General features: G+C 58.3%; 2 protein-coding genes across 9 annotated transcripts; both read left to right on the top strand.

The window, feature by feature from the left end:
- The first annotated feature begins 654 nt into the window (after positions 1–654).
- ZNF358 (zinc finger protein 358) lies at positions 655–5,563 on the top strand. Of its 5 annotated transcripts, none has more exons than XM_040240594.1 (3): positions 777–794; positions 3,425–3,530; positions 3,771–5,563. In XM_040240594.1, exons 2-3 carry the CDS (start codon positions 3,458–3,460, stop codon positions 5,486–5,488), a joined length of 1,791 nt encoding a protein of 596 aa, XP_040096528.1. In that variant the 5' UTR covers positions 777–794; positions 3,425–3,457; the 3' UTR covers positions 5,489–5,563. The 5 variants fall into 5 exon arrangements, with proteins under 5 accessions (XP_040096525.1, XP_040096528.1, XP_040096530.1 ...); XM_040240593.1 differs by lacking the exon at positions 777–794 and adding an exon at positions 1,553–1,590; XM_040240591.1 differs by lacking the exon at positions 3,425–3,530 and having other exon boundaries at positions 655–794.
- Positions 5,564–7,372: 1,809 nt separating this feature from the next.
- On the top strand, positions 7,373–16,085 carry MCOLN1 (mucolipin TRP cation channel 1). Of its 4 annotated transcripts, none has more exons than XM_040240588.1 (14): positions 7,373–7,656; positions 9,392–9,597; positions 10,637–10,804; positions 10,891–11,056; positions 11,447–11,555; positions 11,781–11,877; positions 12,107–12,206; positions 12,409–12,515; positions 12,623–12,772; positions 12,899–13,000; positions 13,367–13,489; positions 13,835–14,050; positions 15,626–15,756; positions 15,859–16,085. In XM_040240588.1, exons 1-14 carry the CDS (start codon positions 7,425–7,427, stop codon positions 15,893–15,895), a joined length of 1,944 nt encoding a protein of 647 aa, XP_040096522.1. In that variant the 5' UTR covers positions 7,373–7,424; the 3' UTR covers positions 15,896–16,085. The 4 variants fall into 4 exon arrangements, with proteins under 4 accessions (XP_040096522.1, XP_040096524.1, XP_040096523.1 ...); XM_040240590.1 differs by having other exon boundaries at positions 9,286–9,597; XM_040240589.1 differs by having other exon boundaries at positions 7,373–7,795.
- The last annotated feature ends 67 nt before the right edge of the window (positions 16,086–16,152 follow it).

Genomic DNA, 16,152 nt, shown 5'->3' with positions numbered 1-16,152 from the left:
GCAAAGTCTCCTGGAGGCCTGACCTACATGCAAGGGTAGGTGGTGTCAAAATTCACCAGCCAAGGACCATCAGAAGCACTTGTTTTTGTTGTCGTTGTTTAGTCGCTCAGTCATGTCCAACTCTTTGCGACCCCATGGACTGTAGCCCTCCAGGCTCCTCTGTCCACGGGATTCTCCAGACAAGAATACTGGAGTGGGTTGCCATTCTCTTTTCCAGGGGATCTTCATGACCCAGGAATCGAACCCACGTCTCGTGCACTGGCGGGTGGGTTCTTTACCACTGAGCCCCCAGAAAAGCCCTATCAGAAGCAAACTGGCAGTCAAAAAATGTTTGTTTTTTTTTAGCTTGTGCAGCAAGGAAGACCCCTTAGCAGGGTATCTCCAGAGGAGAGAGGTGGAGGACAGAAAGGCTTCTTATAGGATTCAGGCTTGTGCTGGAGAGTTTTAAGTAGAGTTGAGGAGAGTAGAAGCAATTCTAGCCTGGCACTGTGAGGGAGCAGATTGGTGACTGGGTCTTTTGGTGATTCTTAGATGTAGGAGGATGGATGTCGGGTGGTCACTGGGAAGAAGCGGCAGTCATCTCTGTTAGTAGGAGGCACAGGGTATGTATTCATTTTTGAGGTTGCAGTGTCCTTGTGTCTATCTCAGCTCAGAGGCAGTCACAGAGCGGCCTTGTGTGATGACTGTTTATATTCTAAGACCTGTTGTTTATGTTCTGGTAAGAACATCACAGCCCAGTTGCCAGCTGCCAGGGCTGTATTTCATTCCCTCTTCACAGGGATCTTCATCTCCAGGTAAAGTATGCCCAGACTGCTTACTAGACCTGGCTTATAGAAGGAGGAACAGGCACGGGGAGCCCACCAGTGACAGCCCTGCATGACCCTGGGAGGAGAAGGAGGAGGAGTATCCCCAGCTCTTTTCCTCGGAGGAGGAGTCTTAAAGCGAAAACGCTGGACTGAGCAAAGATACAACAAGTTTGTAAACTCTCAGCGTCTATGCTGATGTGTGTTGCCCGTCTGCAAGAGACAGAGACTGTTCGGTGTTCCTGGAAACGAGAGAGAGAGAAAGAGAGACAGAGAGTCGGAGACACGGGCAGGAGGCAGAGACAGGGAGAGAGAGGAGGAGGATGCAGAGACAGAGGGACGGAGGCAGAGAAAGTGACAAGAGAGGCCAAGACATGGAAATAAAGGGACGGAGGGACAGAGAAGGGACACACAGAGAGAGACAGGGGCGGAGAGGGATCAAGAGCGGCTGGGAGAGAAGCAGAAGAGGAGAGGCGGCGGCGGGGACAGCGCGGGCGGGGCCCGGCGCAGACAAAGGCGCGGCCGCGCGGCCGGGTGGCCGGGCCGGGACAAAGGCTGGCCCGGAGGGCGGGGGCAGCGATGGCGACGGCCGAGGCGGGCGCGGGCGAACTACAAGTCCCAGCAGCCCCCGCTGCGGCCCTCGGCCGGCCCCTCTCGCTCCCCGGGAGCGCCTGGCGGGGCCGCAGGGCCGAGGGGGCCGCCGGCGGGGCTGGCGGGCGGGGGGCTTCCTGCGGGCCCCGGGGGCGCCGGCGGGCGCGGCGGGCCGGGCAGGGGAGAGGGGCGCCGGGTGAGTGTCCCCGCGAGCGGGCCGGGCGGGCGGGGGCCGCGATGAGGTGGGCGGGCGCGGGGGACCCCCAGCGCGGGGCGCGGCCCGGGGCGACCTCTGTCCTACCCTCCACCGCCGCCCCGCGCGCCCGCCCGCCCGGGGAGAGCAGAGCCTGGGGCGCGATGGGAGGGGGCCGCGCGACCTGCGGGCCTAGAGCGCCGGTTCCGCCGCTGCGGCCCCGGGGGAGGGCCCAGCCCAACTGGGCGCCGTCAATCGTCAATCGGGAGGTAGGGGAGGGGGGCACCCCTCGGCTGGGGGAGAGGGGGCGTAAGTCCAGAACGCCCCCTCCCCTGGAGGCGATCCGGATCCCCCACCCCAGGAGCCCAGGAGTGACCCCAGGTATTGTTCCCTCAGACCCTCCAGCCTGGGGTCTGGAGTTCAGGAGACCCATCCTCCAGAGGGATCTCCCCCAGGACCCCAGGTGTTGTTTCCCCTCACTTTCCGAGCACTGGAAGCCCCTTCCTCAGGAGGTGATCCAGGATTCCACCTGCCCCCCAGGAACTCAGGGAAAGACCCCAGTTATGTCTCCTTGCTACTTGTAGCTCAGAAGTGGGAATTCAGGAGCCAATCTAAGGGTCTTCCCCCTACTGGGAAGCCAGGGGTGACTCATCATTGTCCCCCCACCCTCCATCATGGAATGTGAGGAGGTAAACTAGGAACTCAGGCCTCTCTGTGTGTGTATCCACTCCCAGCTCTGGGGTTGTGGCTCAGAAGGTCCCCCTCCCCCAAAGGAGAGCCCAAGTGCCCGCCAACTCACACCCAGGCCCACCTCAACCCCCCTTCCCCCCACCAGGCCTAGCCATGGGCTGGGCATCACCTCCCCTTCAGATAATCCTGAGCTCCCCGTGCTCCCCAGAAGGGGTCCCAGCTTGTTTCTCTGTCCCACTCCCTACCTCCAGCCATGGAGGTAGAATTCAGGATCTTTCTTCTCAGAGAGGACCATCTCCATGCTTCAGCTGTGGAGTCAGTCACTCAAGAAATCATTCCTTCCTAGGAGATGGCCCAGGGGTCCCTCCAGTAACCAAAGAGAAGCCCAATGTGTTGTTTTGCCTACCCCGCAGCTAGGGGTTTTCTGGTGGTTCATATGGTAAAGAATCTGCCTGCAATGCAGGAGACCCTTGTTTGATCCCTGGGTGGGGAATATCCACTGGAGAAGGGGATTGGCTACCCACTCCAGTTTTCTTGCCTGGATAATTCCTTGGACAGAGAAGCCTGGTGGGTTACAGTCCATGAAATACCAAACAGCTGGACTGGACTAAGCAACTAACAAGCTAGGGGTTAGAATTCAGGATCTATCCAATCCGGCAAACAGGTATACTGACACCTGTCCCTACTCTCCTGGATAATGGGTCCATGGGTCTCCATGCCCCCTCCAGGGTTCCCCACGCACACTCTAACTTTAGAAATCAGCATTCAGGATCTTCTATCTAAGACAGAACATAGGTGTTTTGACACTTAGTCATACCCCAGGACTGTGAAGTTTGGAATTCACATTGTCTCTTCCCCAGGAAGGGTCTCCCTGCGTGCCCCCAGTGACCCAGGAGGAGTACCAGATGTTGTCTGCCACCCCCCTGCACACACACACACTTATCCCCCATAGATAGGGGCATCAGAGATCACAATATTTCCTCTCTAGGAGGTGAGCCAAGTTCCCTACCAGGAACCCCAAAATATGCCACCCCCAACAATGGGACTGGAATTCAGGCCATGTACTTAGAGCAAGCACAGGAACCCAGACACCCACCCTCTTCCCCTCAAAGGGGCCATGGTCAAGGGGACTGTCTCTCCTCCACAGGACCTGAGCTTCCCACCAGAGGAGGAGCCCAGGATGGAGAGAGGGGCGGAGCCATGGAGCTGGGTGCTGGAGACCTCTAGTGCTGGGTCCCCTGACTTCTATCCAGGTGTGGGGCTGAGAAGGGAGGCCCCTCCCCATGTCCCACCAGGGTCCCTCTACTCCCTGCCCTGGCAGGAGCCAGTGCAGTCTCCCTATAGCACGAGACAGGAGAAGGATCTGTGTGTTTACCCCAAAGCGGGATCTGGGGTACAGCCCAACTCCCTCTCCCTTCCCTGCCCAGGCTCCAAAAGAGACCCCCGGTTCCCCAGAACCTACTCTCCACTCACCCTGTGCCCTCACCCCATAGATCCTGCCCCAGAAGCCGGTACTTCCTCACCAGGGATGAGGCGTTCCGTCTTAGTCAGGAACCCAGGCCACAAAGGCAGGAGGCCCGATTATGAAGAGCTTGACACAGACTCAGAAGACCTAGACCCCGACCCAGAAGAGCTGGACCCGGCTTCCGAAAACCCGGAGCCTGAGCCGGAAGACCTCCACACTGTCTCTGAGGACGTGGACCCCAGCTATGAAGATCTGGAGCCTGTCTCCGAGGCTCTGGATGCCGAGGTGGATGCTCCAGGCTCCATCTCGGGGATCCGTGACTCCGACCCCCAAGATCTCGACCCCCTGTCTTCAAGTTTCGACGACCCCGACGTCATCGGCCCGGTTCCCCTGATCCTCGACCCTAACAGCGACACCCTCAGTCCCACTGCCGCCCCAGACCTGGACTCCCTCTCCTCCGACCTCCCTGCCACTCCTGAGGTCCTGACCGCTGCCCCCGCGGTGCTCCCTGCACCTGCCAGCCCGCCCCGGCCCTTCTCTTGCCCCGACTGCGGGCGAGCCTTCCGCCGCAGCTCGGGGCTTAGCCAGCACCGCCGCACGCACAGCGGCGAGAAGCCCTACCGCTGCCCCGACTGCGGCAAGTCATTCAGCCACGGCGCCACGCTGGCGCAGCACCGGGGCATCCACACTGGCGCGCGGCCGTACCAGTGCGCCGCGTGCGGCAAGGCCTTCGGTTGGCGCTCCACACTGCTCAAGCACCGCAGCAGCCACAGTGGCGAGAAGCCTCACCATTGCCCAGTGTGTGGCAAAGCCTTCGGCCACGGCTCGCTGCTGGCGCAGCACTTGCGCACGCACGGCGGCCCGCGGCCGCACAAGTGCCCGGTGTGCGCCAAGGGCTTCGGGCAGGGCTCGGCGCTGCTGAAGCACCTGCGCACGCACACGGGCGAGAGGCCGTACCCATGCCCGCAATGCGGCAAGGCCTTCGGGCAGAGTTCGGCGCTGCTGCAGCACCAGCGCACACACACGGCCGAGCGGCCCTACCGCTGCCCCCACTGCGGCAAGGCATTTGGCCAGAGCTCCAACCTGCAGCATCACCTGCGCACGCACACGGGCGAGCGGCCCTACGCCTGCCCCCACTGCTCCAAGGCCTTTGGGCAGAGCTCTGCGTTGCTACAGCACCTACATGTGCATTCGGGAGAGCGCCCCTACCGCTGCCAGCTCTGCGGCAAGGCCTTTGGCCAAGCCTCCAGCCTCACCAAGCACAAGCGCGTGCACGAGGGTGCGGCTGCAGCTGCGGCTGCCGCCGCTGCCGCTGCCGGCCTGGGCCTCAGCCCCGCTTCGATGCTAAGGCCAGGGCAGTCCTCCCTCCTGGGTCCAGATGCTGTCTCAGTGCTCAGGCCTGGCCCTAGCTCTGGCCTTGACCGTGACCCTGGCTCTGCGCTGGGCCCCCTCCCCAATACCAACCCCAACCCCACCAGTGGCTCTAGATGTAGCCCCAGCCCTGATTCAGCCCTGTCTTCTGCCCCTAAGCCTGGGCATAATGCCAGTTCCGACCTCCTGGCTAGCCCTGACCACAGACCTGGTCCCAGCCCTGACACAGATCCTGTGCCCAGCCCTGACTCCAACTCCAAGTCCCACCCTGACCCCGGCTCTCCCATCCGTGACACTGTCAGCCCAGCCCTCCCTACGGGCGAGAGTCCCAGGTGGGTGCAGGAGCAAGAAGCCCTGCTCGGGCCCGATGGCTGAAGGGCGTGCTGGCACCCACAGGGGCCTGGGAAAGCGTGTGTTGTGCAGTTAGTAAAAGCCTCCCACTGCCTCCTGGCTCTGTGTCATCGTTCTACTGTTGCTCTTTTTTCTCTAATGTGCAGCCTGTTCCTGGGGAGATGGGAGGGCATTGCTGGAGCGAGCCACACAAATGGAACCTTACTGTCCTGGCTCCCCCAAAAACATACTCCTGGTGGCAGCTTCCCCCAGGAGGTCTCATACTGGTCCATCTCAGCAGTCGCCATTCTCTGTTCCTCCAGACTTAGCCACCCCAGTCAGGGGCGGACTCACCCTGCGGTCTGGTCTATGCTGCTTCCTTCCCTTTTAGCGTTAACTTTCCCACGAGTGGTGGGATTTCTGACACATTGAACGTGTAGCAGGTGCACAGCAGAGGCTGATATGAAACCATGTGGGCAGCCTGCCCTTTCTGCTCCCCAGATTTACCCCTTATCCTTCAAAGCCCACATTGCAGGTACACCACAAGACAAAGGAGAGGTCACTGGCTTATGCATTCAATACACATGTGTTGATTGCTCAAGTCTCAGCAGGGAGCAAGAGTAGCACGGCCTTGGTTCTCACAGAGCTCCCAGAGTTCAGAAACACTTAAAAAGCAACTATAAAGTATGGTGCATTCAAGAAGCATAACAAGACTTCTGATTTAAATAGGGGACAGCTTCCCTGTGGAAGGACTTTGTAAATCTAATCACTGCTACTTCAGTACTACTGTTGGTCCAGACTTGTGCTATGAATTTGCATTTTCTCACTTAATTCTTTTTTAAAAAATAATTTTATTTATCTTTTGGCCACACTGGGTCTTCATTGCTGTGCGTGGGCTTTTCTCTAGTTGCAGTGAGCAGGGGCTAACACTTGGTTGCGGTGCACGGGCTTCCCATTGCCTTAGTTTCTCCTATGGAGCACAGGCTCTAGGCAGACAGGCTTCAGTAGTTGTGACTCACAGGCTCTAGAGCACTGGCTCAGTAGTTGTGGAGCACAGACTTAGTTGCTCCCTGCCGTGTGGGATCTTCCCAGACCAAGATAGAATCTGTGTTCCCTGCACTGATAAGCAAATTCTTCATTACTGGACCATCAAGGAAGCCCTCTCATTTATTTCTCTCAGCAGCTCCACGAGACAGATAACAGTATTCCCCTTTCGCAAATGAGGACACTGAGGCACATGGCATTTAAAGGAGTTTTTCAAAGACCCAGAAATGGTGGTTGGGAGCATGTAGATTTAAACCCAAATTGCCTGCCTTCTTGCCTAAGGCAAGAAGATCATACTAAGGCCCTGAGGCCACTGAGATGAGATAGGGGAGGAGGTAGGTGGGGCTGGAAAAGAGGGCTCCAGTAGATTGAAGTTTGCTTGTCATCCAAGAGAAATGGGAAGCTACCAGCAGATTCTGACAGAGGACTGATATCAATTATTTTTGAAAGACCCTTCTGGCTGCTGGATGGAGAGGGGAATGGAGGGGGATCAGAAGTAGGAGTCTAAGATCAGGGAGGTTGTTGCAGTGGTCCAAGCCAGGAAAGTTGGGAAACTCTGGGCTGACAGCCATAGGAGTGGAGGAAAGTGGTCCTATTTAGGATACAATTAGGGAAAGAAGCAGAATTAATGATAGTTCAGATGAGAGGGGGGTGAGAGTAAGAGAAGGTTTCTGGAAGGATGGAGCCGGATACCCTTGAAACAGGATCATTATCCTACACCGCGGAGGGAAAGAGGTCAAGTATTAGACATGGAAGCCAAGAGATTGGCACTGGACGCCGGAACGACAGGGAGCCAGGACCGAGTCAGTCCTGAGTCCGCAGGCTCACAGCCGGCCCATCCCCCAGCACATTGGCACCTTCGGCGCTAGGACTTCGCGACCGCCTAGAGGAAGCCAGCTGCCATCCGAGGCACGCTTGCGCGCTGCTCAGGCAGGGGATGTCGTGGCGCAGGGGGCGGGACCGGATTTGGTCGCCTGCCTCCCAGGCCGCGATGGTCACGTGTCTGAGGCGCGAGTCAGCTGATGCGGGAGGGTTTGAAGCTGCACCGCCAGGGAGCGAGGCCGCAGTGACAGCGCGGGGCGTTCGGACCCCGGCTGCCCCGCAGCGCCCGGCGGCGTCCGGCGCTCCGGGCCCCGACATGGCAGTCCCCGTAGGCCCGCGCGGCTCAGGTGAGGGCGCAGGCAGCCCGGCGAGCTCCGGAACGCGGGCTGCGAACCTGCGGACGGCTTCTCCTACCTGGGACGGTGGAGCTCCGGATTTCCCTTTCCTCAGCTCCCATGCCCACCTCTCAGCTTCCCGGTGGCGTCGGTATGGACTGACGGCTCCTAGAGCCTAGGAGAAAAGGCAGAAAGGGCAGGCTGCCCACATGTGGCGGGTGGGCACCAGCTTCTCCCCTCAAAAGTGGCGGGACTCCGGGCTGTGCTCTGAGTACCTTCAACTCAGGCAGCTGGCGAGCCGCCAGCTTCTCCGACTCGCTGCGGCGAGGGTCCCAGGATTTGCATCCCGAGCCTAGATTAGGATTGCTCAGTTCTGCTGAAACTCCGACCGCGGCCCCAGCTTCTCCAACCCCCACCCCCACCCTCCCGCTCCAACGTCAGACTCCCAGACTCTGCTTCCCCAGGCCAGGAGGCAAATGCTCAGCTCTTCTAAACCCAGGCAGGACTGCTGGGGCGGGGTTGCCACTTTAAACCCAGGCGCCTAACTCAATTTCAGATCTCCAAACCCATGGAAGCTCAGTTGCCTCTCATAGGGGAGCCTGAGGAATGCCCGTGTGTTGATCATCTCCTCTTAAACTAGCTGCAGACACCTCAGAGATGTCCTAGTCATTGGAGCCTGGGGTGGATTAGCTGTGATCCCAGCCAGGGAGGTGACCCACCCTCTGGCTTCCCATCTAGCTGTCTTGTAAACAACCACAACAGCATCTGAGTGCCAAAGGGACCTGAAAGTGGCCCTCCCTGTGGGACAGGTTCTGAGAGTGTCCACATTTCATCTTGGTGGCTGAGCTAGGCAGAGAGCCAGCCAGACTTTGGAATGAAACAGGGTTCTTCCAGTGGGGATCATGAGGGTATGTCAGGGGCTATTCTTGGCTGCTGTGATCAACTATGACCCTGGCAGTTGCTGAAAACTTGGACTTCCTCTTGGGCTGGTCAGGATTGAAAGGAATCAGTGATGCTTAGAATAGCTCCTATTTAGGAGTTCCCTGGGCTTCCCTGGTGGCTCAGAGGATAAAGCATCTGCCTGCAATGTGGGAGACCCGGGTTCGATCCCTGGGTTGGGAAGATCCCCTAGAGAAGGAAATGGCAACCCACTCCCGTACTCTTGCCTGGAAAATCCCATGGATGGAGAAGCCTGTAGGCTACAGTCTATGGGGTCGCAAAGAGTTGGACTCGACTTCACTTTCACTTTCAGGAGTTCCCTGGTGGTCTAGTGGTTAGGACTTGGTGCTTTCATTGCTGTGGCCTCGGTTCAGTCCCTGGTCTGGGAACTAAGATTCTGCAAGCCCTTAGGCATGGCCAAAAAGAAGGGGGAAAAAACAAACAAAAAAATAGAATAGCCTCTACTTGTTGAGGAACCACTGAGGCTTAGGAATGGAATGCTATGTTCGTATCAAATCCTTAGCTTCCTAGTGAGAGAATTTATTGCCCCATTTTGCAGTCAAGGAAGCTGAGACTCAGGGAAGCTAAGTGCCCTGAGGCAGGACCAGGAATCAGTTCAGGCTCTTTCAAGTGATTTATAGTCTTTGACCAGCACTGCTGCAAATATCTGTAAAATGTTACGAATTTTCTAGTTTTCCTTAGATCTCCCAGAGTTCTTTCTTAGCTGGAGCTTGGGACCTGCCTCCCCTATTGGCAGGTAAACTTGTCTCGGCCTGGTCCCCACTTCCCCCTCCCTCCCATCTCACAGAGACCGAGCGGCTTCTGACACCCAGCCCTGGATATGGGACTCAGACAGGGGCTTCCCCAGCCCCTTCAACCCCTCCAGAAGAGGAAGATCTCCGTCGCCGTCTCAAGTACTTCTTCATGAGCCCCTGTGATAAATTCCGGGCCAAGGGTCGCAAGCCTTTCAAGCTTATGCTGCAAGTGGTGAAAATCTTGGTGGTCACCGTGCAGGTGAGACCTGTACCACTCGCCCCTGCCCCCAGAATTCCACCTGTGGGCCCTGTTTTCCTTGGAGGGGAAAAGCCTAGAGTCAGAGCCTAGTCCTGCCCCGGCAGCAGCATCGTGATGGTGACAGTGGTGCTCATCAGTCGGAAGCCCTCTGGGGCCTGCACAGGAGCGGCTCCTTTAAGCTTCACAAATGCCCTCTAAGGTCCTGGTCAGTGTCGTCACCCTTTTTTTTATAGATGAGACAACTGAGGCTCAGAGTGGTTAAGGGACTTGCCCAAAGTCACATAGCAACTAGCCTTGGGAGCTGGCATGTGGACCCTGGCAGTCCGATGCTGTGCTGACCCTCAAAGAAAACTGATCTGGTGGCTGCAGAGATCACTGCCCTCACTCCCTCCCTCTCCCAGGACCTGTGCTGGGCTCCAAGGACTCCATGATGAGTCAGACTCACCATGAGAGCTTGTGGTCTAGTGACTTTGGGTATGTCACCATGCTTCTAATCTCCCGTCAGTGAAGGAGCCCAGTGAGGGGCTTCCCAGGTGGCTCAGTGGTCAAGAACCTACCTGCCAATGCAGGAGACGCAGGTTTAATCTCCGGGTCGGGAAGGAAATGGCAATCCACTCCAGTATTCTTGCCAGTGAAACCCCGTGGACAGAGGAGCCTGATGGGCTATAGTCCATGGGATCGAAAAGAGTCGGAAATGACTGAGCGACTCAACAACAGCAAAAGGAACCCAGCAGTGGTCCTTACCCTGTGCAGTTCAGTCCAGTCGCTCAATCGTGTCTGACTCTTTGTGACCCCGTGACTGCAGAACGCCAGGCTTCCCTGTCCGTCAACTCCTGGAGCCTGCCTCTCCCCGTAGGTTTGGGTTTAGCACAGCAGCTGGCACCCAGTACACATGTAATGGACATTAGCTGTTGCCGTGAGTTCTGTGAGTAGCCACTGTGTGCGTATGGAGGGCCTGCCCTCATGGGGAGGGCCCTCTCTTCTCTCCCTCCACTCATGCACTGTGGGAGATTCCCATCATCCTTGTCCCTCCTGCCAGCTCATCCTGTTTGGGCTCAGCAACCAGCTGGCAGTGACGTTCCGGGAGGAGAACACCATCGCTTTCCGGCACCTCTTCCTACTGGGCTACACGGATGGGGCAGATGACACATTCGCAGCCTACACGCGGCAGCAGCTATACCAGGCCATCTTCTATGCCGTGGACCAGGTGCGGGTGGCCAGGAGCCAGTGGGCAGCTGGTCCCTCAGGGGAGAGCGAGCGGGGCTGACAGATCCTCCCCTCCTTTGCCCGCAGTACCTGACGCTTCCAGACGTGTCCCTGGGCCGGTATGCCTATGTGCGGGGCGGGGGCGGCCCCTGGGCCAACGGCTCGGCCTTGGCCCTCTGCCAGTGCTACTACCACCGGGGCCATGTGGACCCAGCCAACGACACATTTGACATTGATCCGATGGTCGTCACGGGTGAGTGGGCCGGGCAGGGCTCAATGGTCAGGAGACCGGGCTGCTAGGATTAAAATCCCACTTGAAAATCCCTCCTGCTCGTCTGGAAGACAGGGTGGTGAGGATGACATGATGATTAGTAGGCTGCTTGGTGTGCAGACAGAGCTGCATGTTATGTTTCACTGTCATTCATTCACTAAACACCTGGGGCCACAGAGCGCCAGGCCCTGGGGCCTGTGTATGGGGTTAGATAGGCTGGGCCTGACCCTTGTGGGGTAGACAGCAGAAACAGACAAATGTGGAAATACGAAGGGAGAGGTAAAGCAGGGAAGGGGGCTGTCAGGGACTCTGGGGAGACCTGCCTGTGCCTCCCCTGCCAGCAGTGTCCCCTCCCTGACTCCCTGTCCTCAGACTGTATCCGGGTGGACCCCCCTGAGAGACCCCCCGTTCCCCCCAGTGATGACCTCTCCCTCTCGGATGGCAGCGCCAGTTACAGGAACCTCACGCTCAAATTCCACAAGTACTGTCTGACCGATCGAGGGGGCTGGGGGTGTGGGGAGGCAGGACTCCAGGCATCTTCAGTGTTGGGGGAGGGGGCAGCCACTTCCCCACAGGCCGGGGCTGGGCAGGCCAAGCTAATGCTGCCACGTGAGCACTTCCTGTGCCAGCTGCAGAGTCAGTGTGGGGCAGAGCGCTGGCACTCAGGCAGAGCCCACCCACCCCCTTACCCAAGCCTCCCCCCCAGGCTGATCAACGTCACCATCCACTTCCAGCTGAAGACCATTAACCTCCAGAGCCTGATCAACAATGAAATCCCAGACTGCTACACCTTCAGTATCCTGGTGAGCCCACGGTCCCTGGGGTGTGGGTGAGGAACCAGCCCATCATGGGGTAGGGTGGGGGGCGGGGCACAGGACTCCTGAACCCTTGAGCTGGGGGACCCTGGGCCAGGGGCAGTGTGGGGCTGATGGGGGAGGCTGGGGCTGGAGAGGTCATCCGTCCTGCAGGTCTGAGAGCCTTGGGTCTGCTGAGGTTTACCCTGTCCCATCTCATCTCGCTGCACCCCTGCAGATCACATTTGACAATAAGGCACACAGTGGGCGTGTCCCCATCAGCCTAGAGACCCAGGCCCACATCCAGGAGTGTAAGCACCCCAGCGTCTTTGGCCATGGTGAGCTCCCAGGCCCCGAATCAGTGCTGCCCGGGGGCTCTGAATTTCCCTGGGAGCCCCGAGCCCCAGACCAGCCTGGACCAAGCTCCCAACTCACCCAGAGAAACCTATGAGCCCACTGACCAGCCCTGAAGCTCCCTCGGGCCTGGGGCCTGGCCCAGTCGCCTCATCCCCAGCCCTGCCTTTGGCCCCCTCCCCACAGGAGACAACAGCTTCCGGCTCCTGTTTGACGTGGTGGTGATCCTCACCTGCGCCTTCTCCTTCCTGCTGTGTGCCCGCTCACTGCTCCGAGGCTTCCTCCTGCAGAATGTGAGAGCCACCCCCAGCCTCGCCCAGCTCTGGGACCCTTGGGGCCGCCAGGGTGGTGGGCCTCCCCTGCCCAGACCGGCCCTCACCCCACCCGCCTGCCCCTGCAGGAATTTGCCAGGTTCATGTGGCGACGGCGGGGACAGGTCATCAGCCTGTGGGAGCGGTTGGAATTTGTCAATGGCTGGTACATCCTTCTGGTCACCAGCGACATGCTTACCATCTCGGGTACCATCATGAAGATTGGCATCGAAGCCAAGGTGGGTCCTGCCCGCGCCCTGCCTCCCCACCCCATCTCCTTCCAGACCCTGGCGCCCTCTCCCACTCCCTGCCGATGCCATCCCCAGGGAAGGGCCGGATGGAGTTGACGCTACTCCCGCCCCTAGAACCTGGCAAGCTACGACGTCTGCAGCATCCTCCTGGGCACCTCAACACTGCTAGTCTGGGTCGGAGTCATCCGCTATTTGACCTTCTTCCATAAGTACAATGTAAGCTTCAGACATGCAGCCAAGGCCCTCTTGGTGGCAGCCACGTGTCCCTTAATTCTCAGCCCCCCCACCCCCAGATAAATCATAACCATATTGCCATCAACAGCCCCTGCAGATGACCCACCAGGAGCCTCTTCCCCATTCCTGCCCCCCCACCCCCACCAGACATACCTGTCACTTTACATGGGCAGGGGCCTATGTGAGCCCACTTTCATCCCCAACCCCTTGCCAGCTGAATCCAGCCAAGGGGGTGTGCCCTCAGCACCCTGCGGCCCCTTCTGAGGCTCCCTCCAGCTTCACTGGTCACCCCAGCTGGCCTGTGTTGTAGGTACGCCCACACTGTCCCCCCCACCCCTCCCTCCACAGATCCTCATCGCCACGCTGCGGGTGGCCCTGCCCAGCGTCATGCGCTTCTGCTGCTGTGTGGCCGTCATCTATCTGGGCTATTGCTTCTGTGGCTGGATCGTGTTGGGGCCCTACCACGTGAAGGTAGGGGCTGGCAGGGACCTGTGGGTGGCACTCATGACCCACAGTCCAGGGGTCCCTGGCTCCCCTTCTTACTTCCCGAGTCCTCTGACACCAGCAGCTCTATTTGCTGTTGATCTGGTGACACAGAACGACCCACCTTGATCCCTGGTCTCCAGCAATTCTATCCACTGTCCTCTCTGAACCGCCCCCAGTGACCCTGGCCTTGACCCTTATTCAGTGACCCATCCCCCCCAGTTGGCCTTACCGTGACTACTAGTGCTCTGCCTGCTGTCCTGACTCCCCAGTGCCAGCCCCCGCCACGCCCCCCGCTTGCTCTGACCCCCCTACTGTGCTGCTCACCTGCAGTTCCGCTCACTGTCCATGGTGTCCGAGTGCCTGTTCTCTCTTATCAACGGGGATGACATGTTCGTGACCTTCGCGGCCATGCAGGCGCAGCAGAGCCGCAGCAGCCTGGTCTGGCTCTTCTCTCAGCTCTACCTATACTCCTTCATCAGCCTGTTCATTTACATGGTGCTCAGCCTCTTCATCGCGCTCATCACAGGCGCCTACGACACTATCAAGGTCAGCCACGTCCCTGTGGGCCACCCCACACGCATTAGCACACAGCCCCAAACTCAGGCTGTAAGTCCCTTGAGGTTGGCTACAACGGGGTGAGGCGAGAAGGGCCCTGGGAAAGAACATGGGAGATTCCACGAGGCCAAAGGAGAGGTTAGCTCAGAATTGAGGGGCCCAAGAGGGGCTGATACCATCCTTGTCACAGCTGCTGCATTCTCAGTTTTATCAAGGTGTGGGGCCAGGTAGGATTCCTGCATCTTTTACCAACAGGGAACCCAAGCCTTTGGAGTAGGAAACGGCAGCCCACTCCAGCATTCTTGTCTGGAAGATCCCTTGAATAGAGGAGCCTGGTGGGCTATAGTCCCTGGGATTGCAAAGAGTCGGACACAACTGAGTGACCGAACACACACAAACCAAGCCATAGAGTTTCAGTGACTCGCCCAAGGTTGGCTACTAGGCAGCTGGTGAACCCGGCTCTTCCCAAAACTGTGTGATTCCAGAAGTGCTGCTCCCAGCCTCTCTGTCCTGTGGGTCTGAGGAATGATGGTGGTCCTGCAGGCTGCAGGGCCCAGAGCAGAACATGGGCTTAACAGGTGGACAGATGTGACACGTCTGTCAGCAGACACATCTTTCAGCAGATGTGTTTAGGGGCCTGTTGTGCGCCAAGCCTGGTGCCAGGTGTCTGTCCAGCACTGGTGGGCAGGATGGATAATGGACAAACCAGAGTATGGCAACCTGCAGATGGGAAGTGGCATAAAAAGGATGTACTGAAGGTTACAGAGGCCCCCTGCTTTAGACTGGTGTTGGGCTGAGTCCAGGCAAATTTCTAAAATGTGCTGTCTGGTCTCTGGCCACACATGTGACTAGTTACACTTTGACTTTCATGAAAATGAAACAATTCTAAATTCACTTCCTCACTCACAGTGGGGCATAGAGCGAGCACCCAAATGCCAGTGCGGTTAGTAGCTACCAGATTTAGACAGCATAGATATCAAACCTTTCCATCATCTCAGAACATTCTGGATTGATGAGACGAGCCCAGGAGAAAGCGCACCAGGGAGAAGGAACTGCCAGAAGGATTTGGAAAAGAGAGTGGTCCCATGAGGTTGGGAAGGGTAAAAAGAGGCTGAAAGCCAGAACATCTCTGCAACTGGGAATGCAGAAGACTGCACCGGCCTGTGCCTGGACATAAGCCAGGCAACAGACATACTTCTGTCACTCAGACCCAAGGACCCCTCATAGGTCTTCCTCTAGCACTTAAAGATCACCCATGTGTATCAGCCTTGGGGGTACAAACCCAGACCTTGCTTCTGCTGTGTGCACCCAAGTCAGTAGGTGGTTGCCAAGCACCCAGATTGGGTCCAGCATGGCTCTAGGTGGTGGACCCGCAGGCGGAGAGGGCACATTCAGTGGTCAGGGAATGTCTCCAGGTGAACCAGCAGGTGGGGGGCACAGCATGTACAAAGCCCCAGAGGAGAGAGCCTGGTTGGTCCACCAGGATCAAGGAGGAGATTCAGATGGTTGGAGAGGAAGGGGAGGGCAGGGGTATCTTTCATGCGGGTCCCGGGTCTCTCTCCCCAGCACCCAGGCGGATCGGGCGCAGAAGTGAGCGAGCTCCAGGCCTACATCGCGCAGTGCCAGGACAGCCCCACCTCGGGCAAATTCCGCCGCGGGAGCGGCTCCGCCTGCAGCCTCCTTTGCTGCTGTGGCAGGTTCGAGGCTGGTTTGCCTCGGGTTTGGGATTGGCTGGTGGAAGGGAAGCGAACGGAGGGAACCGATGCTTTCCACCTCCGCTAACACTTCCCCTCCTTCAGGGACGCTTCGGAGGAGGATTCGCTGCTGGTGAATTGACTCGGACCCGGACTGCTACTGGACATTAGCCCCCTCACCACCACCACCCCCGGAGTGCAGAGACCCAAGCTTATTTATTTTACCCTTTGCTTTTAAGGCCGGCTGCCAGTCGCGCCCCGTGAGGGCCTGGGCCAGTCAGGTCGGACGTTGGACAAGTATAGGGTGGGTGTTAAATAAACGGGAAAATAAACTGGTTCTCATTTGTGGTGGGAGGGGCATCCCCTGCGCCAACTGGTCGCGGGTCCCTTTAAAGCGTC

Source organism: Oryx dammah, unplaced genomic scaffold (assembly GCF_014754425.2).
Source record: "Oryx dammah isolate SB20612 unplaced genomic scaffold, SCBI_Odam_1.1 HiC_scaffold_5, whole genome shotgun sequence".
Classification (NCBI taxonomy): Eukaryota; Metazoa; Chordata; class Mammalia; order Artiodactyla; family Bovidae; genus Oryx; species Oryx dammah.
This window is presented reverse-complemented; position numbering and strand designations above follow the sequence as displayed.